General features: G+C 42.6%; 1 protein-coding gene across 4 annotated transcripts in view; it reads left to right on the forward strand.

Annotated features, from left to right (window-relative positions):
• ndrg4 (NDRG family member 4) overlaps positions 1-24,289 on the forward strand; it is a 120,505-nt gene that overhangs the window by 21,749 nt on the left and 74,467 nt on the right. For all 4 annotated transcript variants that reach the window (XM_052027983.1, XM_052027984.1, XM_052027981.1 and 1 more), the window contains exon 3: positions 17,203-17,247. In XM_052027983.1, coding sequence (XP_051883943.1) covers positions 17,203-17,247 — 45 coding nt within the window. The remainder of the gene's footprint in view (positions 1-17,202; positions 17,248-24,289) is intronic.

The raw sequence follows: 24,289 nt of genomic DNA on the forward strand, positions 1-24,289 counted from the left end.
TTTTTTTTATTACCCTTTTGAATTTTCTGTTATCATCCCGGTTGTGTTACAACTTCGTACCTCTTGTGTGTTCCTTTTTCTGCTTTTATTTTTCTCTATCATTTTGGACATCCAAGGAGCTGCAACAGTACCATTCTCCATCAGGAGATCATAGATGAAAATAGCTAAAGATCAAAGCCATTTCTGGCTACTGCCTATATCCTTCTCCCTGACAATGGTCTGGGACTGAACTGCACTGTTTGCAACTTTGGTGTCACATATGGCCTGGGACTGCATTCCTTTTGTAAACAGCTGACTCTAACTTACCTCCGCTCATCTGTTGTTGAAACCCTCATCTGTGCCTTTTGTTACCTTTTCAGACTTCACTGTTTGAACGTTGTCCTCCCCCACCCCGATATGTTTCTTAACTCACACTGGATCCTGCTTTCACACAGCCCCTGTACTCACTGACCTGCAGTGCCTCAATTTTTAAAATTTCCATATGCTTTCCAGACTCCTTCATGGTTTTCAAGGCTTCCCTATCCATCCACCCAGCAACCCTTAGATATCCAACCTTTCCCAAATTCTGGCTTGAGTATTCCAGATTTAATCACTGCCATTGGTGGTCACACTTTCAGCTGCCATGGTTCTAATCTCTTGAATTTCCTTCTGAAACCCCTCTACTTCTAGGCCTCTCTTTAAAGTGCTCCTTATCATACCAAAGTAACACCTTAAAACCTCTCTATGTCACTAAATTTTTAATCATCTCTTTTAAAGACTTTTGTGGCTTAGTCACATTTTTATTTAGTGGCAGCCTTTTTGATATCTTTTAACAACTTAAGAGGTGCTATATTAATATTGCTGCTATTGTTAACTAGTTTCTCAGGGAGAAGCACAATAATGTCCAGCCAGGAACAAGTTCTTAAGCTTGAGAATGGGGAACACACATGAGTGGCTTGGGTGAGTGACATTGGTGTGCGAGAGAGAAAGCTGGAGAAATAAAAGGAACAAAAGCTTGTATTGTTAGGGTTAGATGGGAGATTCCTGTGTGGTGCATAAACACCAGAACAGGCCAGGCTTGTTTCTATGGCATAAATTTCATGTAACATCTTGGCATAATATGGCTTTGGATCCTACTCTCTGGCCATATATTCTACTAATTGCCATGCATTGAAAGTGATATATTTATGTTCCCAGGACTCTGGGACTTCTGAACTAATTCAGTTCCTTAATTTTAAACTCAATAACTTGCAGTCATTCTGCTACTTCTCTGGGGAGAACAAAGTATGTATATAACTATGCATTCATTAAAATTTAAAATTCTACTTATTGGGAGCTTATCTAGCTCAGGCAAGTAATTACAGCACCACTTGTAGATAGTTCACATTGCAGCCACAGTACACCAGTGGTGGGGGGGGGGAATGGATGTTTTAGGGTGGTGGATGGGGTGCCAATAACACGGGCTGATTAGTCCTGCATGGTGTGGAGTTTCTAGAGTGGTAGAATTGTACAGCACAGTAATGGGTCCTTCGGCCTAACTCGTCCATGCCAACCGGCTAGACCACCCAGACAAATATTACCTAAGCTGATCTCATTTTCCTGCCTTTGGCCCATATCCCTCCACTCCTTTCCATTCCAGGTACTTGTCTCAAGATGTTGGTAGAGCTGCACTTGTCCAGGCAAGTGAGAGTATTCTATCATGCTCCTGACTTGTGGCTTATATACAGTGGAAAGGCTTTGGGGTGTCGGGAGATATATCGCTTACTACAGGATTTCCACCCTCTGACTTTCTGTTGTGGCTACGGTATTTGTCTGGCTGGTCTAGCTGAGTTTTTGATCAATGGTGACCTGCCCCTCTATCCAGAATGTTGATGGTGAGGGACAACAATGGTAATGCCATTGAATGTCAAGGGTAGGTAGTTAGACTTTCCCTTGTTGGAGATGGTCATTGACTTGCACTTCTGTGGTGTAAATTTTACCTGCCACTTATTAGTCCAGGTCTGACTGTTATCTAGAACTTGCTGTATGCAGGCATGGGCTGCTGTATTTATTCCCCCCACCCTCTCAACTGTCCAACTGCTAACCTGCATCCTAGCCTAGACCACCCCACTCCCCATCTGCCAGATGTTGGCAGATCCGACTCCTGGCACTCCGTGGTCAGGTTGGCGAGTCTTGGCATGTGATTTTGCAAACCATGGAGATGAATCATTCTTGAGGATACTCCTTGACCATCTCTTCCCCAAGTGACAGTGTGGGTTCTGTCCATCTAATGGCACAGTGGACATGGTTTTCAGTGTGTGACAACTCCAAGAGAAATGCAGGGAGCAATATCAGCCATTGTACATGGCCTTTGTTGAACTCGCTAAAACATTTTGCTGTGTCATTCAAGAGGGAGTGTGGAGGAACCTTCTCAAATTTGGCTGCCTGTAGAAATTTGTTTCCATTTTGCATCTGCTCCATGATGGCATGAAAGCCAAGATCTTCCTCACAGAAAGAAAATGGACCCAATCTTCTTGTACACTAGTGTCAAGAAAGCTCGTATCATTGCCCTATTTTTTTTCCCTCAGTCTAGGAAGATTGAGGAATGCAGTACTGTACTGCAACTCCAGGAAGTTTCCTGCTAGTGTGGAGCTAATCTACAGGGCAAATAGGAAACTGTTCAACCAGGGTCTCCCCAGTTAAACCCTCAAATTGCAGTACGCAGGTGATGCTTGCATCTGCACACATTGAGTTGGAGATCCCAGTCTCTGTAGGTCTGGGTAGTTTTGCACCAGGACTGTAGATACTGAGAAACAATGCTTTAAATAGAATTGGCTTCAAGCATGAACGTAACAGAACAATCAATGTCTGGAACAAGCTTGTAGCAAAAGGAATTGATACTGTTCCATTTAACTATTACCAAAAAAGACCTTGACAAACGTGTGGCCAGGAATAGAATCAGGATGCAGAGATGAGTATAAACTAAAATAATCAATTTCCCTTGTGCAAAGATAAATACTCTCTAGAAAATGGGACTAACTTGTAGACCATGCAATCATAAACATTTATTTCACACCACATTGCCCATTGTGTCCATGCCATATGGAGAAGGGCTGACCATTTCCATACCTCCTTCCAGATCCTGAGCTGCAGATGTTTACTTTGCAGTACTTGACATATTTAATCAAGAGATCTTTTTAAATGCAGTGAGCCTTGCTCCTGCCGCCAGATTTGGGCAGAGAATGTCTGACTTCAAATTCTTCTCGTCTTGCACCCCTTCACCAATTAGTTTAAGTCTCTGCTGCTTCATTATTGATCTCGCAGATAAAGGATTATGGTGCTTCCTAGTTTGCTTCCTTGTAATTTAACACACTAGCTTTCCTTTCAGCCTTCTTTATTTCAAAGAAAACGTCCCAGGCTAATCAAATTTTTTTCCCAAAGCTAATTTTTTTTTCTTAGAATAATTGAATCCAAGAGATTAATGAAGCATTTTCACTTGGAATAACTGAATAAATGGAATAGAGTACATGATGGGATTGATGATGCATGAATCTTGCAGGGGTATACCAGAGTTCCGTGCCAAAGCACTGGCATTTGTCTGTGTACAAGTAAACAAGTTTGATACTATGACCTAAAAATGGAAATCTTAACCTGTTCTGACACATTCCAGACAGCAAATCCGTTAGCACACTCCACTGCTGCACTGCATGCAATCCCGTACTATGGTGCAAAAACTTGCTGATTTCCTTGGAAGGATTTGCAGGCTCATCCACTTCAATTGAAGTTTGGTACCTGGATGAACATAAGCAAGAATAGAGAATGTTGTGGTTAATTATTTGTGTTTGCTGTCATATATTTATATGTTTAATGTTTAAATTTTGATCTTTTTTTTTCTTGAATTACTTAAAAGCTGTTGCTGACATTTCAAAAATGTTCCAAAGCTTGAAAGCTCTAACAGATAGTAAAGCCCCACACTTCGTTTTACTGAGACAGCTGTTCTGTGGGCAAGGTTTGTTCTGGTCTGACTACATAATAAGATGTATAGCATAAAGCCCTGCCTCCACCCAAGGCCTCATGGGTTTCAGGAAGCTCTCTGTTTGCATGTTTGAGCTTGTGGGTGCATGTCAGGTAATTATGGAACCATCGGCTATATGGATGATGAACACCACTTAGCAATGTCCTTGTACTTGCACTGACCCATCATGTATGAAGAAGTATACAAACATTAACCAAATAAAAATGCCTAAATTTATACTAGTTGCCTATTATGGAGCAATTCATTATGCACAACAGTAATGAATATCAAAATATTAAGTGAAAAAAAAATTGATTAAGGAATTTCCAGACATAAAACAATTGTCATTCTTGGAACGTGGCCAGGAACCAGAGGCCCAATGCTCGTCTGAATGTATTGCTGCACCTTGGCAATGTAATTCTGCTAAAGCTGCAGTTTGGCAGTTTCGAGGAGAATAGTTTGGGTCTTGGACAGGTACTGAGGGTGGCGGTGGGAAGGGTCGTTTTGTGTTGGGCTGGCCAGGTGAAGAGTCACTTTCCTGCTTTGGGAAATGTTTTTTTTATCTGCCTCGGGCATTCCCAGGTCTCATGTGGTGTGAAATACTCACTGGTGTGCTCCATAATGTCCCATTACAAATCACAGAAACACCCAGACCACTGAACCAGTATTTTTATTTCCTACCCTGGCCACTAGCTGGCAACCCAGGAACTGGGAGATCACTTGTTCTATGGATTTATGAGGAATTGCATTGTCCCAGATTAAATTAAACAGGCCAACCTGTCTGATATGGTCATGACATGTAAAGCGTGGATTAGTATGACTGGATACCCCCATTTTCCAAGAGCAGTGCCTGGATAAGGTACCATTGTTGAAGCAAGCAGTGTCTTCTGAGGACAACCAGTCCACAATACCTAATCACAACAGGGCAGCAGAGCTACTGATGAGTTGTTGATGTTAGTGGTGAATGCTGACACAAAACATTTTGAAACCTTGTGCAGGTTTCTGGAGGGGTTAGACATTGTTCTGCCACCTTCCTCCACCAGAACCACATCCAATGTTGTGGCTAGATATTCACTAAGCTACAGCCTGAAGCCTGCTATCTGCCATTTTTTTCCCCCAACTTCATAGCACTTACATTTCCTTGGATTAGGTATTAATGAAATAAAATTATGGCACACTCTCTTGATTGGTATTAAATCAACAACTAGAAATTAACATGTTATCCTAAGGTGGCTGCTGAGAATGATTCAACTTTAATAGTTGTTCTTGCAGTCAGTCACAAACTGTTCCAGCTCATCTGTCACACCTCCTAACTTGTTAACATTTCCTTGGGGATCTCCTCAAAATAGAAAAAATATCAAACATTTAATATGGATCAAGGAAGTGTAGGGAATTCAGGAGAATTTGAATTACGATTGAGTCAAATGCTACTGAGAAACGGAACAGTTTCTAATGTGCTGACATTGGCTATCAATTTTGCATTAATTGGTAGCACCTTGAACTCAAGATGCTGGGGTGACACTACGGTGCAGCGGTAAAGGAGTGCTACACTCCGAGGTGCCACCTTTTGAACACAATGTTAAATTGAGACCTCATTAACTCTCCATTAGATTGAAAAGATCCCACAGCCATTATTCTGAAGAAGAGCAGGGCTGCGTGTTTTCTACCTTAAGTACTTTTGATGTGAAAGTGTTTTGGGATATCGAGGTCATATAAAGCATAAATCTGGACCTCTGGGTCTTCTGGCCCTTCTTCCTCCTGTGTCTCTTAGGTACATGGTGATACTTTGTTATCCTAATGAGCACTTTAGGCTAGGATGCTCTGTCAAGTATCACATTAAACCTTCCTCTCCACTGTTATTAATGGGTTCTTGTGAAATTCAAGCATGCTAAAGTATCTTGACAAACAAAACAAGTCTGAATTTTGTTTTCCTTGATGTTGAGTATTTTTTATTAGTTTTTTTTCAAGTAAAAGTTTGGGAAATATTAAGCCCTATTTCTTCAATAGATTTAAGTGATTCTTTTTCTTTTATCATCTTACCACTGATGCAAATCCACTGTGGTACCTACAGAGGGGTCTCCTTGATAAAGAGTACAGGGAAGCTCATTACCAGGATGCTCCTCAACTACCTCCAGTGACTGAAGGTCTGATCCTTGAATTGCATTGTGGCCTCTATCCTGTTAGAGGCATGATGAATATGATCTTCACCATGCATGAAGTCTAAGAAAAATGGAGGTAGAGAACTGTGGAGAATTTTCCTCAAACTGAGCTGCTCTCAGAAATTCATTTCCATCTTGCATTTGGTTCATGATGGTATGCAAGGCATGAACAGAGCCAATCTGGTGTCAACAAGGCTCTGTCTTTCTCACTGCAACGTGGCACTTCACCTCCACAAAACCTGTGGGGGTGGTGGTAATCTTCAGAATTCATGGGAACTTAAACCTACGGCATCTATACTCTAGAACCAAGGTCACACAATCCTTGATAGTCGAGCTACAGTAAGCTGACAATGTTTATATTTGCACACATTCTAATTCAGTGTTCCAAGCCGTCATCAATCCTTTCTCTAAAGGATGTGAGATGATAGACTGTGGCATTCAAATTTAAGACAAAGACCCTTGAGGAACCTGCCCCTATTGTATGACACTACCCTCCAACAATAAAGGTTCACAATGAAATCATGAACGGTCACTTGACAAATTTTGATGGTGAAATTCACCATCACTTTCAATGTGTCAGCACGACCTTTGGCCGATCTGAGGAAAAAAATGTCTGAAGCTCAGACTTTGGACCTGGCACAATAATTGTGGTCTACCGCACACCTATTATCCCTGTGCTCTGTGCTTCTAAGTCCTAGACTACCTACAGCAGGCACTAAGGTGCTAGAAAGACACCACCAACACTCTGCAAAATCCTCTAAATTCACAAATTAATGTTGGTGTCCTCTCCCAGGCTTGCATCCCCAGCACTTAAGGTTCTAGTTACACTCAGTCAGCCACATTGCTCTCCTGCCCAACGCTGACTCCCAGAACAAATGCTCTGTTCTGGGAGGAAATTACCAGGAGGAAAGGAATTTAAGTATGTGTTCAGAGCCTCTTTTGAAATGCAATATTCCCAGTGATTACTTGGAATCCATGGCCTTTGACTGTCATGGTGGAGAAAGAGAATGTGAAAGGTATTGAGAATCTTGAAGCCATGTATCACCAGCATGGCATAAATCGTGAAAGGAGCAAACTGCTTCCCAAACTACCTGCCCACCCTATCAGCCACCACTTATCCCATCCATGGAAGAACCTGTGGTTTCCACTTTGGCCTACACAGTCACCTCGTAACCCACAAAACCAGAGTGGAGGCAAGTCGTCCTTGATCAAGTGAGGATGTCTGAATAGGCGGTGGTGTTATCCAGTCATTTAGTGCCTAGCTTGGTGATGGTGTTAGGGCAGGTATCACTGAGTCGACCACAATCAGATTTTGATTGAGGGGGAGAATGAAAGACAGACTTGTAAATTGGAAGGTCCTATCAGTACAGTTACCGGTGACCAGGAGATAATTTTGCTGCCTCTTTTTGGGTGTGTTCTGTACATGACCTACCACTTTGCTGCTGAGAATTAATTCACAAGAGTGAGCAAATTAATACCTGACTGGGAAGCAACACAACACAACAAAACAGTCCGTCTTGTTGGATACCATCTCATCACTGCTGTAAATCATACCCATGAATTAATAATTGTCTAATTCCAGCAGTACAAGGAGATTTTAAAAGCACAAACGAATACAGCAGAGGTGAAATAATTGATAACCAAGATCAGCCCAGGTTTAGACTGAACAGCTTAGTTTTTGAATTGGCTGTCTGAAGATTGCTACAACATAAATCAATTGTCAAAGGTCTGAGTTTCTTACTTAGGTAAGAGCAACTAAAACTGGATAGGTCAATGAGCCCCTCATACCTGCTCTGCTATTCAATTAGATCATAACAGAAATCAACTCTATTTATTAGCTTTGCTGCATTTCCTTATCCAGTGTAAATCTCTCTGTCTTGGCTCTTACTGATCCCCAATATACACAACTTTTGGAAGGGGGTACTTCACATTCCTACCCTTGTATGAAGCAGGGCATATGTTTGGGGGAAGGGGGTCTTCTGATAGGTAGATCAAGGATAAGGAGATACCATCTTCAAGATTGGTCATTTAAGAGCAAAGTGAGGAAGTACCTGATCCAAGAATAAAAGGTTTATCTATCTTATCAAGCTATGTTAACATTTTGGCAGCTTTTTTTTTGCCCTACATATTTTGGAATTTTTTTTTATTGAGACCACCATTATTTTCACCAGTGTCACACAACAAAAAAGATGCAAGTGAGAAAGGATGCAATTTCTCTGTACTCTTTTTGTTAGTCCTGTTCTGAATACTGATCAGCATCGGAAGGATATTTTTCTTGAATATTTGCAATGCCAAAATGCCAATGGATATCGGGAATCTAAGTTGCGAGGGAGAGCAAAAGCTAGTGGAAATGGCTTTGCTAGAAGAAAACCTTTGTGACCTAAAATAATATTTCTAAATTATTATGATAACTGAAGTTGTTCTAAGCAAACATACTCGAACATAGATAAACTTTGAAATAAGGAAGTGTGGTTTGGGTAGAACTATTTGATACACAACAGAATTGTTACATGGAATCTGTAATCAGGAAGCATTGAAGCAGATAGAGTTGGGTGACATTGAGATATCTAATGGAGCTCAGAAGGTTATAGTGAGAGTTTCTGAAATGTGACATTGGGACCAAAATCACAAAGCAGTGTGTTCTCTTGTCCCTATTGGTACATATTGGTCCCTATCATACATATTGGTACCAATGACATGGGTAGGAAAAGAGATGAGGTCCTGAAGAGAGAATATAGGGAGCTAGGTAGGAAGTTGAAAAGCAGGACTTCAAGGGTAATAATGTCTGGATTGCTGCCTGTGCCACATGCCAGTGAGGGTAAGAATAGGTTGATCTGGCAGGTGAATGCGTGGCTGAGGAGTTGGTGCAGGGGGCAGGGTTTCAGATTTGTGGATCATCGGGATCTCTACTGGGGAAGGTACGACCTGTACAAAAGGGACGGGTTACACCTGAACTGCAGGGGGACCAATATTCTTACAGGCAGGTTTGCTGGAGCTGTTGGGGAGGGTTTAAGCTGGTTCAGCAGGGGGATGGGAACCAGAGTAACAGGCCAGAGGTTGGTGCATTTAGTGTACAAGTAGATGCAGCATGTAGAAAGACTGTGAGGAAAGACAGGCAGTTGAAAGGGCAAAATTAAAGTCAATTGGGTAGGCTGAAGTGTGTGTACTTTAATGAGAGAAGTATCAGGAACGAGGATGATAAACTTAGGGCATGGGTAAGTACATAGAACTATGACGTTGTGGCCATTACAGAGACTTGGCTGTCACAAGGGCAGGAATGGCTGCTGGATATTCTGGGGTTTAGATGTTTCAAAAGGGACAGGGATGGAGGTAAAAGAGGTGGGGGAGCGGCTTTGCTGATCAGGGACAATATCACAACTGTAGAAAGGGAGGATTTCCTGGAGGGATCGTCTACTGAGTCAGTGTGGGCGGAAGTCAGAAACAGGAAGGGAGTGATCACTCTATTGGGAGTATTCCACAGACACCCCAGTAGCAGTAGAGACACTGGGGAGTAGATTGGGAGGCAGATTTTGGAGAGATGCAAAAATAACAGGGTTGGTGTCATGGGTGATTTCAACTTCTCTAATATTGATTGACACCTCCTTAGTGTAAAGGGGATAGATGGGGCAGAGTTTGTTAGGTGTGTCCAGGAAGGATCCCTGACACAGTATGTGGACAGGCTGACGAGAGGAGAGGCCATTCTGGATCTGGTGCTAGGCAATGAGGCTGATCAGGTTTCAGATCTCTCAGTGGGAGAGCATTTTGGAGTCAGAGAGCATATCTCCTTGACCTTTACCATAGCCTTGGAGAGGGATAGGAACAGACAATATGGGAAAGTATTTAACTCGGGGGGGGGGGGGGTGTAATTATGATGCTATTAGGCAGGAACTTGGGAGCGTAAATTGGGAACAGATGTTCTTGGGGATGTGCACAGCGGAAATGTGGAGGTTATTTAGGGAGTACTTGCATGGGGTTCTGGATGGGTTTGTCCCATTAAGGCAGGGTAAGGATGGTAGAGTGAAGGAACCGTGGTTGACAAGAAATGCAGAATATCTTGTCAAGAGGAAGAAAAAAGCTTACCTGAGGTTTAGAAAGCAAGGATCAGACAGGGCTCTGGAGAGTTGCAAGATAGCCAAGAAGGAGCTTAAGAATGGACTTAGGAGAGCTAGAAGAAGGCATGAGAAGGCCTTGGGGAGTAGGATTAAGGAAAACCCCAAGGCGTTCCACAGATATGTGAAGGATAGGAGGATGACTAGAGTGAGGGTAGGACCGATCAGAGATATTAGAGGAAACCTGGAGTCTGGAAGAGGTGGGGAGGTCCTTAATAAATACTTTACTTCAGTATTCACCAGTGAGAGAGACGTTGACGTTTGTGAGGATGGCATACAACAGGCTGATACGCTGGGGCATGTCGATGTGAGGAAAGAGGATGTGCTGGAACTTCTGGAAAAACATTAGGATAGATAAGTCACCGGGGCTGGACAGGATATATCCAAGGTTATTACGGAAAGCGAGGGAAGAGATTGCTGCACCTTTGGCGATGATCTTTGCGTCTCCACTGGCCACAGGAGTAATGCCAGATGACTGGAGGGTGGCAAATGTTGTTCCTTTGTTTAAGAAAGGGAATAGGGATAACCCTGGGAATTACAGACCAGTGAGTCTTACTTCAGTGGTGGGCAAATTACTGGAGAAGATTCTTAGAAACAGGATTTATGGGCATTTGGAGAAGCATAGGCTGATTAGGGACAGTCAGCATGGCTTTGTGAGGGGCAGGTTATGCCTCACGAGCCTGATTGAATTCTTTGAGGATGTGACAAAGCACATTGATGAAGGTAGAGCAGTGGATGTGGTGTACATGGATTTTAGTAAGGTGTTTGATAAAGTTCCTCATGGAAGGCTTATTCAGAAAGTCAGGAGGCATGAGATCCAGGGAAACTTGGCTGTGTGGATTCAGAATTGGCTCGCTCATAGAGGGTGGTGGTAGATGGGAATACATTCTGCCTGGAGGTCGGTGACCAGTGGTGTTCCACAGGCATCTATTCTGGGACCCATGCTCTTTGTGATTTTTATAAATGACTTGGATGAGGATGTGGAAGGGTAGTTAGTAAGTTTGTTGATGACATGAAGGTTGGTGGTGTTGTGGCTAGTGTAGAAGGTTGCTGTAGATTACAACAGGACATTGATAGGATGCAGAGCTGGGCTGAGAAGTGGCAGATGGAGTTCAACCCGGATAAGTGTGAAGTGATACACTTTGGAAGATTGAATTTGAAGGCAGAATACAAGGTTAATGACAGGACTCTTAGCATTGTGGAGGAACAGAGGGATCTTGAGGTCTAAGTCCATAGAGCCCTCAAGGTTGCCACGCAGGTTGACAGGGTTGTTAAGAAGGCCTTCGTTAGTCGGGGTATTGAGTGCAAGAGCCACAAGGTAATGCTGTAGCTCTATAGAACTCTGGTCAGACCACACTTGGAGTATTGTGTTCAGTTTTGGTCACCTCATTATTGGAGGGATGTGGAAGCTTTAGAGAGGGTGCAGAGGAGATTTACCAGGATGTTGCCTGGATTGGGAGGGCATGTCCTATGAGGATAGGTTGAGCGAGCTAGGGCTTTTCTCATTGGAGAGAAGGAGGATGAGAGGGGACTTGATAGAGGTGCACAAGATAATAAAAGGCATAGATCGAGTGGACAGTCAGAGACTTTTTCCCAATGCGACAATGGCTTACATGAGGGGACATAATTTTAAGGTGATTGCAGGAAGATATAAGGGGGACGTCAGGGTAAGCTCTTTACACAGAGAATGGTGGGTGCATGGAACACATTGCCGGCAGAGGTTGTGGGGGCAGATAGATTAGGGACATATAAGAAACTCTTAGGTAGCCACATGAATGATCTAAAAATGGAGGGCTATGTGGGAGGGAAGGGTTAGGTCGATCTTAGAGTAGGATAAAATGTCGGTACAACATCATCGGCCGAAGGGCCTGTACTGTGCTGTAAAGTTCTATGTTCTAAGCTGTTTTGATGATCTCTGAGTGGCTTGGGCCTATTGCAATGACATTGTCGAGGACTGATGCTCAAAATTGAAAGACACAGATGCAGATCATCAGATGGTAAACTTGCAGCAATATTTTCTGAGGAAAGGAGATCTCTGTATTTAAAAAGTAAACTGCTGGAAGAAGTCTGCAGGTCAAGCAGCATCCATGGAGGTAAAAGGGATGTGTTGATGTTTTTGGTCGAGACCCTGCAGCACGACTGGAGGTGGGGGTAGGGAGGAGAGATGGTCAGTGTATAGCAGGCGGGGGAGACGAGCTGGTAGATGATAAGTAGAACCAGATGAGGATGGGAATGATAGACAGGTGGGAGAGGAAGGGAACGATGGAAAAAATGAGCAAAAAGAGAGAGAACCTGGGTGGACTGGGTATGGGTTATCTGAAATTGGAAAATTCATTGTTCGTACCATTGGGTTGTAGGCTACGCAAGCATAATATGAGGTGTGATTTCACTAGTGTACCTTTAACCTGAGCATTGCAATGGAGAAAGCTGAGGGTAGACTGGTTGGTGTGGGAATGGAAAGGGGAATTAAAATGGCGTGCAGCTAGAAGCCCAAGATGGCTGTTGTGGACAGAGCGCAGGTGCTTTCCAAAATGGTTGACTAGTCTATGCTTGGTCTCGCCGATACAGAGGAGGCCACACCACAAGCACCATATGCAATAAACCAGGTTAGAGGAGGTGCATATGAATCTCGCCCTCACCTGGAAGGGCTGCTTGGGTCTCTGGATGGTAGTGAGGGAGGAGGTGAAGGGACAAGTGTTGCACCACCTATGTTTGCAGGGGAAAATACCAGGGAATGGGGAGGAGTGGGTGGGAAGGGACCAGGGAGTCACAGAGAGAGTGGTCCCTGTGGAAAGTAGAGGAGATGGGGGAGAGGTGTGAGCCAGCGGAAATGGCAAAGGATGACATGCTGGACATGGAGGCTAGTGGGGTGAAAGGTGAGGACTAAGATAACTCTTTCTCTGTTTTGTCTGGGTGTTTGGTGGGGAGGAGGAGGTGAGAACAGACATGCGAGAAATGGAAGAAATGCGTGAAAGTGCTCAATCAACTATGGCAGAGGAAAGGCCACATTTCCAGGAGGAGGAAGACATTTCAGAAGCCCTGGAGCAGAGAGCTTCATCTTGAGAACAGATGCGGTGGAGACGGAGAAACTGAGAATGAGGGATGGCGTCCTTACAGGAGGCAGGATGCGATGAGGTGTAGTCAAGGTAGCTTGGGAGTAGGTGGGTTTGTAGTAGATATTGGTGGTTAGTTTGTCTCCTGAGATGGAGACACAAAGATCCAGAAAAGGAAGAGAAGTGTCAGCAATAGTTCAGGTGTAAATTTGAAGGCAGGGTGGAAGTTGGTGGGAAGGGTGATAAAATTGACAATTTCTGCATGAGTGCGGGAAGTAGCAGCGATGTCATTATTGATACAGTAGAGAAAGAGTTGGGGAGGGTGCCAGAGTAGGTTTGGAACAAGGACAATTCCATATAGCCAACAAAAAGACTGGTGCAGCCAGAACCCATGTGAGTGCTCATTTGATTTGTAGAAAGTGGGAAGAATCAAAAAGAGAAGTTTGTGAGGGTAAGGACAAATTCTTTCAAGTGGATGACAGTGTTACTGGAGGGGAACCGGTTAGGTCTTTGTTCCAGAAAGAACTAGTGGGCCCTAAGACCTTCCCAAAGGGGTATGGAAGTGTATGGAGACGGGAACTTGTTGATTATATCACCTTTGCCATCAGTGTCTGCTATTACCCCACCGACTCTCACAGCTACTTCAACAACTACACCTCTCATCCTGCCTTCTGTAAGTTCACCATCCCTTTTGCTCAGTTCCTCTGTCTCCACCCAGTCGTTCTGAAGATGAGGCTTTCTGCTCTGACTTCTGAAATATCCTCCTTCCGAAAATATAGCTTCCCCTCTGCTATAGTTGATGGAGCCTCCATTTCCTGCACATCTGCTCTCGCCCTCCCCAGACAGAACAGGGATGGGGCTCCCGTGGGCCTCACCTTTTACCCCACTCACCCCTGCATCCATCATATCAACCTTCACTTCCACCAGCTCCACTGGGATCTCACCGCCAGTCACATCTTCCCCGCCTCCCCACCCCCTCCCCTCCGCCACCCTATGCTTCTGCTTTCTGCAGGGATCACGCTCTCCATGATTCCCCTGCCTGCTCTTCGCTCCATTTCCCATGGCACTTTCCCCTTCAACCTCCTCCCTATCACGGACCTAAACTTCTCTACGTCGGTGAGACCAAGGGTAGATTAGGTGACAATTTTGCAGAGCACGAGCGCTCTTTCTGCAATGGCCATCTTCAGCTTCTGGTTGCATGCCATTTCATCTCCCCTTCTAATTCCGACAGTAACATGTCGTCCCTCTGCCTCTTCCACTGCCACAGTGAGGCCAAGCATAAATCAGAAGAAAAACATGTCATATTCTGCTTGGGTAGCCTACAACCTAATGGTATGAACATCGGATTTTCCATTTTCTGGTAACCCACATCCCTGTGTTATTTTCCCACTCCCACCTGTCCATCCAGGTTCTCTTTCCCTTCTTTCACCTTTTCCATCCCTCCCTCCCTCCTCCATCTGGCTCCATCTGCCCATCATTCCATTCCTCATCTGGTTCCACCTATCACTGACCAGCTCCTGCCACAGCCCTCCCCCACACTTCTACATACTAGCCATCTTCCCTCTTCCAGTCCTGATACGGGGTCTTCACTTGCAACGTCGACACATCCCTTATGCCTTCACGGATACTGCTTGACCTGCTGCGTCTTTTTAGTAGTTTATACTTTTGTTTCAGATTCCCCCATCTGCCATCTCTTGTGTCTCCAGATCTCTGTACTCCTGGTTTTCTCTACAAATAGCCAGAGACTTGAAGCTAGAAGAAACGAGAAACTGAAATGATTGTAAAATATAAATGACAAAAGAATGATTTTTTAAAAAAAAGCCTTTATTTACTTGCAGTGGCCAATTAGTTTATTTTTAATAGTTCAAATCCATTGCAAAAACTCTTTGTTTAATGTGTGTCACAATATAAAATATCAAACATTGTCATGCTTTTCTAATCAAAGTGTGTGATATTGAGTACAGAAAGGGGCCTTTCAACTCAATATGCCTTTGACTCTAACAAGGCTATCCAGTCAGTCCCACGGCCCTGCTTCTCCACAATGAGGCTATATGCTGGAAGAAAAACAAATTCCCCTTTGAAAAACAGTATTGAGTTTGTTTCCCTGCCCTTTCAGGCAGTGCAATGCAGACCATAACTCGTTGCTTAAAAAAGTTTGAATCCTCATCTCCCTTTGTTGTTTTTACCAAATCTATGTCCTCTGGTTACCAACTCTTCAGCCATTGGGAGCAGTTTCCAGGTCAGCACATTCAAATGCCTTCATAATTTTGAACCTCCCTTGAAAATCTTCTCTTGACTTTAATTTCCCTGAAATTATTCAATAAATATTTTACCCTTATCCACTTCTTGTCTTAACCAATCGAAAACACATCACTGTGCACTTATTCCGAACTGTGGACTTGATACCCTATTACCTCTATAGTGTGTGAAATAATAAATACAGTGGTGAAATAACTTGTAAAAGAGCTTTTTGTCATTTATTTCGTGTTTTCATTGCCTGTGATATCCAACTGATTGACATCACAGGCCATGTACTATGTTTGCAATGTCGTGGTTTCTCTTTACTCCCTCAATGAACACTCCCATGCTCCTCTTCCCACCTCCCTTGCCCAGCTCTCCTCTCTGTGACTGGAGATGCTTCAAGGTGAAGTAATAGTGGGGTTTAATCCAGCACTTATCTTTTGAATGTTGAAGCCCACGTCTGTATATTATACTAAGGATCATTCTTCATAATTTCTACCACCAGACATATCACTCCCTCCCCTTCACATTTAGCGTCCCCTCCATGACTACTTCATCCACTCTTCTGTCTCTGCCAAATCCTCCTCTTATCGTGGAGATTTCCCCATGCAACCACAGCAGATGCAACAGCTGCTCTTTTTACCTCTTCGCCTTCTCACTATTTCGGTCTCACAAGGGAACGAAACAGCTCATTCAGGTGAAGCAGTATTTCACAAGCATTTCCTCCAATTTAGTGCATTGCATTTGATGTTCACAACATGGTTTCCTCTACATTGGGAAACACAAACATAGATTGGGTGACTGCTTTGCAGAAGACCTCCATTCAGTCTGCAAAAGGTTCTAGTCATCTATCATTTGAATTCTCCATCCCACTCCTACTCCAATCTCTTTGTTTTCTGCCTGTTACATTGCTCCAATAATGCCCTACATGGGCTCAAGGAACAGCACCTCATCTCCCGTCTGTGTACATTGCAGCTATTCACATTTAATACTGAATTAACAATTTCTGGTAACAACTCCATTTTGTTTTTCTCTGTATCTCTATTTTAGTTTATTCTCTTTTTCTTTTCTGTCACCAACAGCCAGTTTTTTTAAGTATTTGTTATCTTGCTCACGTTGATGTTCACCCTTTCACAGACAATCCCTTTGTTCTCCACCTTTTCCCCCTCAAAGCAACTTGTTTTCTTACTTTTCCAGTTCTGATGAAGGGTCCTTGTTTTGAAGTATCAGCTCTGTTCCTCTCCCCACTGAGGCTGCTTGACCTGCTGAATGCTTCCAGCATTTTCTGTTTTTGTTGCGGATTTCCAGCATCTCCCAGTTTTTATTTTGCTCCAATACATTTATGAGGCCTGGGGAGGCTACAGAAATGTAACATGCAGTTTGTGTTGAGAAGCAGACCCAAAAGTGGAATGAAAAAGGAAATAAAGTTTGTTGGAGACTTGAAAAAAACTTTATAGATGTCAAAATAAAATCTTTAATGTTCTAAGGGGCTACCTAGTTCCATCAAAATGGCTGCCTTTTTTGGCAATTGAAAAACTTGGAATATAAGGAAAGTACCTTGATTGCATGACAGGCCAATCCCTGACTGTGTGATAGCCCATGGTATGACTTTTTCACTTTTCTATAATCATAATATCACATGTAATGATTTTTTCCTCTCTTTACAGGAGAATTGTGATGTATTCCTGCCTCCCATGGACTCAAACTGGCAGGTACAGTAATCGCATTATTTATAATATTCCAGGAATTTTCTGTGCTATTGGGATTTCTGTTCCCAGAAATTATAGTAAGAGCTGCAAAAGTGATCATGAACAGATACTTGCAGTGGACATCAATGCTAGTGCAACTGTTTAATATTGTATTGGAAAAAGGTGAGGAACCGAGTGTGTCCATTTCAAAACAGTGATGTTGTAAGTGAGAATAAGGGAATGACTAACATAATAAATAATTCTTTACATCGATATTTGCATTTAGAACAAGTGTATTCTGGATAAGTATGGGAAACTAATGTTGCATCAGGGAATGGGAGTTGCCAAAGTTAATGTAGCTGATCTAACAGCATTAAGTGAAATATTGACATGAAAGGATGGTTTCTATTCCACTATTTTAAAGTTTGGTGGGAACATGTAGATGTCCTAACTGTAATTATCCAAACTTTCTTCTGTTTGTGAACCATTATGTCATGTTCCAGTTTAATGAAGGTAAGGGAGGGAAACAAAGAAATGGGCATCAGATTTGTTGGGAACTTTGGTCTTTAAATAAATTTGGAGAGACTTAAGACTTTGGAAAATTTTCAGTTGATCACATGGAGGGACTTATTGATCTCTTTTGATGAGGTGACTACCATGTTTGAGATCGGAATGTCATTGCATGCTTTTCATAAAGACATTTGGAAGAAGCTTGATAAAGTCCAGGACATATGACAAAGTCCCTATTAGCTATAAAGTCATACAGCACGGAAACAGGCCATTCAGCCCAACTGGTCTATGCTGACCAAGATGTCCAAGATTATGACTTTAATAAGCTTGCAACAATTTTGAAGCTCACCCAACACCTTCCCTCAGACGTGCGTTTGATAGTAGAAATGAACCTTTACCAGTGCTGTTTAAAAGAATTGGCAACTCATGATTTGTTGTTAATTAATTATTTTGGCAATTTTTGAGTTAGGTTGAGAAGTCTACAGGGAGGATTGTTGTCTGAATTTTCAGATCTTGGACTCCTACAGTAAACAGTCACTCCCAGATGGTATTGGTGGGCACAAAAGAGACTACAGATGCTGGAATCGAGAGCAAAAAATAAACTGCTTTAGTTAAAGCTACAGTTAAAGTGAAATTATCCAATTTCCTTGCCAGATCAATAATGAGCAGGAATTCAGATTAATGGGATGTGACTATTGGTGGCACACGTCGATCCATGCATTTAATTCAATTTCAGACAAGGACATCATTAACGAGGCCAACATTTGTTAGCCAATTCTAATTGCCTATGAGAAGGTGGTGGTGAGTTACTTTGGTAAAGGTAATCCCACAGTGCTGTTGAGTAGAGAATGGATTTTGATCCACTGGTGATGCAATAGAGAATGGTATGTGACTTGCAGGTGCCATCTGCCAGTAGCCCTTTTCCTTCTGTGTGGTAGAGGGTTTTGGAGTAACCGTTAGTGAGTTACTGCAGTATGTTTGGGGGCTGTGACGGGGCTGCAGATTTTCATTGGAAGTAACAACAATTTTGATGATGCAATGGAAAGCCATGTAATCAATTGCATTGTAAACAGTGTAGATGGAAGTGTTAAATTACAAAGAGAGAATAATTTAAGTGCATGAGTAAGATTGTTGCAAATGAAATTAAATGTAGCCAACTGTGAGGTCACCAACTACTGACCTAAAAAGGATAGTACATTTTAAATTATGAAAAATTAGAAGCAGTGGAGATCCAAAGAAACTTGTAGGTCCACATAGATAGATCATTGAAATGTCATTGACAAGTACAGGCAATGAGAAAAGCTGATGGAGTTCTGGCCTTGATATGCAGAAGACTGGGGTATTGAAGGAGTAGAATTTATATTATAGTTCAACGAAGAATTGGTTGGGCATTACTTCTATTAGAGATGCTCAGAACACCACAACTTAAGGATATACTGTATTGGTCTTGGTGGGAGGATAAATAGATTTATCAGGTGACATTTGACTGTGGGGTTTAGTTTATGAGGAGAGACGACATCAACCAAGATTTTGGAATAAAAACAGAAATGCTGAAAATACTCGACGGGTAATCATCCGTGGGACTGATGAAAATTTGTTGACCTGAAGTGTTAACTGTTTCTCTTCCACAGATGTTGGCTGACCCTCAAAATAATACCTGCTGTTATTTTAGATTTCCAGCATCTACAGTATTTGGCTTTTGTATTCCTTGGAATTTAAAAGAAGGTGATTTGATTGAAATTTTCAAGATATCAAGAGTAACTGATTGCACTGTTAAAGAGAAAAAATATTTCTGTTGGTTAGGATTTCTTGAGCTAAGAGAGACACAGTCTTAAAAATTAGAGCCAAATTTTTGAGGAATGAAGTTAGGAAACTGTTACACAAAGGGTAGAGGACATGTGGAATTCTTCTGCAAATGGCAATCAATTGATTCTCCAGAATTTGTTAATTTTAAATTTGATATTTGGTAAATTTTTATTAATCAAAGATATTAAGGGATACAGTGAAGTCAGCCATGATTTCATTGAATGTCAGGACAGGGTCAAGAAGCAAAGTGAACCACTACTGTTCCTTTGTTTCTAAGTTTTTGCTAACGTATGGAATGTCTCAGGAATTCTGTCGATCTTTCATTGGCCCAAATAAACATTAATATGTATTTTTCCCCATCTTTTCAAGGTTGGTTTTGCTAGCATCACACCAGAGGCCAAGTGCCAATAAGAATTCCACACTTCTTTGGAAAGATAACTAATTGTCAGTGTAGCCACACTTAAGGATAGTCTTGGAGGATTTGATCATCTCAAGACTGTTTAAAATAGTTTTCTCTCAGCTTTCAGTTGATTTCATGTAGTTTCAGAAGCTTTTGAGTCGTATGTCTCTGCTATTCATCTCGTCTTGGTTTTCTGATTTGTCCTATTTTTACACTCCAAAAATAGCTGTTTTGCCCATCCTCAAATAAAAGCAGCTTTTTTAACCAACACAACTCAACCCTTGCCTTTACATGACTATTAGCCATATGCATCCACCCCACCTCATTCACTCCCTGACCAAGCAGAAGAATGTTCTTATTTCCAGCCTGACATTTGGCTTTTGAAAATGGTCAGAGAAGTTCCTGAACATGTTCCTGGAAGAGATGGTCTTTTTTCCCTTCCTGCATCCTTGCAATCTTACTCTTTAAGATCCGTAGAATGCAGGTGTGGACATTAGCTCATTTGGAAGTCTTGCCATGCCAGCATTACCAGTGCCATTTCTTGAGGCATGTTGGAGTTTTTGCATGTGGATGCTTGGCAGGTCATTATCCATCAGGGCATCTGATATTTTAGTCATTGTTGGTAACACAATAATTTGCATAATAAATGAATACTGACCCATTGTCAGCTCAAATTATGAACCAAAATTTAATAGACATCGCAGGAATAAGGTGAATGTTCAGTCTGACACTCTAAGAGTAATTTCAATGTTTATCCCTTAATTGATAAGAATTTGGTTTCCAATAAGGAAAGCAAGCACGTGTTTCAAATTTCAATTCTATTTGAATGTTGCCTCGTAAATTAACACCCTCCTTGGGTGTTGATATAACTTGGCCCCAGTTTCCAGGTGCTAATTAGATTTTTTTATTTTGGATGACTCAAAGGGTTCAAACAAATAATTTAAAAAAAGCAAGTCTATTTAGAAAATAGCTAGTGGGTTCTCTGGAGAAGGAAATGGCTTGCGTTTATTTGAAACCTTGCGTGACTTCAGGAAAGCATTTTTTGGCCAATGGTATTGGTTTATTATTGTCACTTGTACTGAGGTACAATGTAAAACTTGTCTTGCATACCATTCGTACAGATCATTGTGGTCACTTCACAGTTTCTGTTTCTGTGATGCGCTGGGCTGTGTTCACAATTCTCTGCAGTTTCTTGTGGTCCTGGGCAGAGCAATTGCCATACCAAGCCGTGATGCATCCAGATAGGATGCTTTCTATGGTGCATCGATAAAAATTGGTGAGTGTCAGAGGGGACGTGCCAAATTTCTTTAGCCTCCTGAGGAAGTAGAGGCGCTGGTGAGCTTTTTTTTGGCCGTGGCATCTACGTAGTTTGACCAGGACAGGCAATTGGTGATGTTCACTCCTAGGAACGTGAAGCTCGCAACCCTCTCGACCTCAGCACCATTGATGTACACTGCCCCTTTTCCTGAAGTTAATGACCAGCTCTTTTGTTTTGCTGACATTGAAGGAAAGGTTGTTGTTATGACACCATGTCATTAAGCTCTCTTATCTCCTTCCTGTACTCCGACTCATCATTATTTGAGATACGGCCTACTATGGCTTAAAAGTGTAGTCACCATGCATTCTGGTAAAAACAGCAGCTAGTTTGGACACAACTAGCTCCCATAAACAACAAAGTGTTAATGACCAGATAATCCATTTGATATGGAATCTAGAGATGCAAGGGAAACAAAGGAATGCAGATGCTGGAATCTAGATGAAAAAACAAGAAGATGTTGGAGGAACTCAGCAGGCCAGGCAGCATCCGTGGAGAAAAGCAGACAGTCAATGTTTTCGGTCAGGACCCTTCTTCAGGACTGAAGATAGGAAAAGGGGAAGCCCAATATATAGGGGGGACAGACAGAGCAGTGATAGGTGGACAAAGGGGGGAGGTGGGGTGGACAAAGGGGGAAGGTGATAGGTGAATGCAGGTAAGAGATGGTGATAGGCAGATGCAGGGGAGGAGGGAAAGCAAATCCACCAGGGGATGGGTCAAAGGTATGGAGGCAGGTGCCCTATCTGGGGAGGGGAAGGAAAAAAAAATATAGGCGAGGAGAAAACAGAGAGAGGCTGGGAAAGAAAAAAAGAGGCATAGAGTGTGTGTGTGGTGGGGTGGGGGGGGGGGAGGGGAGGTTGGGGTTTGCTTAAAGTGGGAGAATTTGATGTTCATGCAGTTAGGCTGTAAGGTCCCAAGACGGAAAATGAGGCGCTGTTCCTCCAGTTTCTGTTTGGACTTCTGGCAGTGGAGGAGGTCGAAGACTGACATATCAGTGATGGCATGAGGGGGAGTTGAAGTGACTGGCAACGGGGAGATGCAGATCGCGGTTACGGACAGAGCGCAGGTATTCTACAAAACAGCCACCTAGTCTGCATTTGGTCTCGTCAGTGTAGAGGAGGCCACACTTGGAGCACTGAATGCAATAGATGATAATAGGGGAGGTGCAGGTAAATCTCTGCCTCACCTGAAAGGACTGTTTGAGTCCTTGGATGGAGGTGGTGTAGGGGCTACACCTATGGCAGGAATAGTGGAAAGTCCCCGGGGTGGGAGTGGGATGGGTGGGGAAGGAGGAATGAACAGGGAGTCGTGGAGAGAGCGGTCCCTGCGAAAGGCAGAAAGGGGGTGGGGAGGGGAAGATATACTTGGTGGTGGGGTCCCGTTGGAGATGGCGGAGGTGGCAGAGAATGATGCGTTGCATAAGTAGGCTGGTGGGATGAAATATGAGGACAAGGGGGACCTTATACCACCTTGTGCTCACCCCGCCTCCCCTCTTTTGTCCACCTATTACTGCTCTATTTTTCCACCTTATACATTGGACTTCCCCTTTTCCTATCTTCAGTCCTGAAGAAGGGTCCTGACCCAAAACGTTAACTGTCTGCTTTTCTCCACGGATGCTGCCTGGCCTGCTGAATTCCTCCAGCATCATCTTGTTTTTTCATCTAAAGACGCAACTCTGCAGGGAGCTCAGAGGATTGTTTGGGCACAAAATGCCCTACTACACAGTACAGTGAAAGCAGAAGTTTTAAAGGCTTTTACTCAGGAGTGGTCTGATTTAGGACAAAGGTTTTTTTTTCTCTGTAAGGAACTAACTGGATAAATTGTTCAGAAAAGGGATTCAGCAGTCAGAGGCATCCCTACCAAAATTTATTGAGCTGCCAGGTCCATGAAAGCAGAGCTTCATGTGATGAATTGTGTGCTCAGACTTCTTGTTTTATATTTTGGCATCTTTGAATGTTTCTTTCCCTTTCCTGTTGTTGGAGTACTGTGTCCAGTTCTGTGCAACACAATTGAGGAAGGATGTGAAGTCTTTGGTGAGGTTGCATAAGAGATTTACTGGAATAGTTCCAGGAATTGGGATTAGACTGGAGACTTGTCTTCCTTCCAGCATAAAAGGGTAGGAGGAAATTTCATATCCACTTAAAATCATGAAGAATAAATAAAAGGAATCTGTTATTCATGGCTGAGGGTCCTCAATCGCAAGAGGAGTAGAAATTAAATTTACCTGTAAATGAACCAGAGGTGATATGAAGAAAAACTTTTTTTTATACTACAAGGGGTAAGGATTTATAATACTCTGCCCAGTAGGCTGGCCGATACAGATTCAGAAGTAGGCTTTCATAGGCAATTGGTTAAATGCAAGGATAGGGGAAAATACAGGGCCAGGGAAGTTGAATGAACTAGATTTGTCCTTGAAAGACCCATTGCGGACAATGGGCTGAATAGCCTCCTCACTTCTGTGCTGATTCTATGGTGCATGAAAGGACAGTTTAACAAACATTGATAGTCTTCTGATAGTTTTCTCAAACATTGAATGTGGGAAGGCTATTTAAACATTTGGTACCTTTACAGTGCTCTCTTTGATTTTGCCCCATCTGATCATCCTGTGTAATTCCCAGCATAGCCCCTGGATAGCAATCAGTGGCTTTGGCTGATTATTCCCTTACTCATTTGGGAGACGCTGAGACTACTGTTACAACATTCTCTGGCCTGGGCTGTGGTCAGGCCAGAGAATGTTGTAACAGTAGTCCTTCATATTGTTACTTGATTTACTCTTTACAAAATTAAATTTGTAGGACAAGGTTAAAATAGTACACATTTAGGATATTGAAAAACAAAGGTGCGTTCTTCTGTCCAATTGTACATTTTGTTTCTGTTAAATCTCTGAGTGGCAGAGAGAGCATCTCCAGTGTCTAAAGATACATGGCTGGAATATGCAAATAAGATGCTCTTGCTCCTTCAGAGGATCAATAAGTCAATATTTTTTTTCCTCCCTTTGAACTGTGAATGTATTGTGATTGCCTTGTGCATCCATA

Source organism: Pristis pectinata, chromosome 13, assembly GCF_009764475.1.
Source record: "Pristis pectinata isolate sPriPec2 chromosome 13, sPriPec2.1.pri, whole genome shotgun sequence".
Lineage (NCBI taxonomy): Eukaryota > Metazoa > Chordata > Chondrichthyes > Rhinopristiformes > Pristidae > Pristis > Pristis pectinata.